This window comes from Mauremys mutica, chromosome 13 (genome assembly GCF_020497125.1).
Source record: "Mauremys mutica isolate MM-2020 ecotype Southern chromosome 13, ASM2049712v1, whole genome shotgun sequence".
NCBI classification, from domain to species: domain Eukaryota; kingdom Metazoa; phylum Chordata; order Testudines; family Geoemydidae; genus Mauremys; species Mauremys mutica.
In genome coordinates, this window is record NC_059084.1 from 42,921,987 (window position 1) to 42,923,834 (window position 1,848).

General features: G+C 41.4%; 1 protein-coding gene across 1 annotated transcript; it reads left to right on the top strand.

Annotated features, from left to right (window-relative positions):
* The first annotated feature begins 300 nt into the window (after positions 1-300).
* On the top strand, positions 301-1,278 carry LOC123347386 (olfactory receptor 10A2-like). The gene has a single exon (XM_044984801.1). It carries the CDS (start codon positions 301-303, stop codon positions 1,276-1,278), a length of 978 nt encoding a protein of 325 aa, XP_044840736.1.
* The last annotated feature ends 570 nt before the right edge of the window (positions 1,279-1,848 follow it).

Genomic DNA, 1,848 nt, shown 5'->3' on the forward strand with positions numbered 1-1,848 from the left:
AATGATACTTCAAAATTCCAGGTTAAAAGTCATATTTAGAGTTCAAGAGAGCTTATGAGACTTAGATGGGACATTTGTGTACTTCAGTAGGCTTCCATGCTCTTGGTTCACCTATATTGGAAGCTCAACCTCTTAACGATATGAGTCTTCCTCTGTTTATTGACAATTTCATTTTTCCAGTGGAAAGATGCAGTGCTATGAGGTTACCTACTCCAGTTTCCGAGCATTTTAACCGACAGCACAACCTCACTGCGTGTACTCCATTAATATTTAACGGTTTTGTGTTTCTAGATACATATTATGGAGAAAGCAGAAGGAAAAAATGAAACCCCGATCGTGGAATTCATCCTCTTAGGGTTTGGGAATGCCCCTGAACTGCAGCCCCTTCTCTTCCTGCTGTTTCTAGTGATCTATATTGTGACCATGGTCGGAAACATCTTCATCATTATGCTAGTTGTGGCTGATCAACACCTTCACACCCCCATGTACTTCTTCCTGGAGAACTTGGCCTGCTTGGAGATCTCCTACACCTCCACTATCGTGCCCAGGATGCTGGCCAGTCTCCTGACTGGGGACAGAACCATTTCTGTTAAGGGCTGCCTTGTGCAAACATATTTTTTTTCTATCATAGCAACAACAGAAAATCTGTTGCTTGCGGCAATGTCTTACGATCGGTATTTAGCAATATGCAATCCACTCCGTTATGCTGCTCTGATGAATGGCAGGGTTTGTTTCCAGCTAGTGGCAGGGTCCTGGGTATATAGTTTTCTGGTCATTGGCACACTAAATTATTTCCTGTTTCCATTAACATTCTGTGGTTCCAAAGAAATTGACCATTTCTTTTGTGATTTTTCACCCGTGATAAAGCTGTCTTGTGGTGACACCCAGACTCAGCAACTGGTGACATTTATTGTCGCTACCATTGGGACACTTGTGCCTTTGCTACTGACACTGACATCCTACATTCATATCATCACCGCCATTCTGAGAATCCCTTCCACCACAGGGAGGCAAAAGGCCTTTTCCACCTGCTCCTCTCACCTCATTGTGGTGACAATTTTTTACATGAGCCTGATTACTGTCTATGTGTTTCCAACAAGCAACACTCCCAAGGTCCTACACAAAATATTCTCTGTCTTCTACACAGTCCTGACTCCCATGATCAACCCTGTTATCTACAGCCTGAGAAACAAGGAGGTCAAAGAGTCCCTGAGAAAAACTATTCTGAAATGGGTTGCTTTCAGAAACAGGCATAGAATCTTAAAGGGAAAATTTTAGCCTGTATAAAATACAAATGCACTGATATAGTTTCTTAGACATAGCCCATTTCATTCCTTGTGAACAGGGTTACCTCTTTCTTTCTTTCTTTCTCTGCTACTTTTTGAGCATTCATCTTTCATACAATTCATGCACATTTCTTTATACAAACTTGATACTGTAAGAGACATTCTTTTTGAAAAGACACGTTTCAGTAGAGCACTCTGCTTCAGTCATCCCTACATGAACACTAGTGCCCAAATTCTGCAAGAAGCATAATATCTTTTGAGTGCTTCTGGGTGTCTTCCACACGACTGATGCCAATGACATTCATTCTCCAGTGATTAGGATTGTCTGTTGTCAATTATGCCTCTGAAAAATAGGTCAACAATATTGCCACTGCAGTGAGTGAAGAAATTTGGTTGCGCAGTATTCTCTGGAGATCTGTAGCTGGGTAACCAAAACATGAAAGTCTGTGGAGGGTTGAGAGTCTCAGTGTCCTGCCTTGTGAAATTTCCTGCCTATTCATCCATCTTTGTTGGGTTAAGGCCACATTAACATATCTATTTCTATATCAATTCTGATATCAAT

What these genes read in the sequence shown, in the direction of transcription:
- LOC123347386 (XM_044984801.1), top strand. Translation starts at nt 301, where the DNA reads ATGGAGAAAGCAGAAGGAAAAAATGAAACCCCGATCGTGGAATTCATC.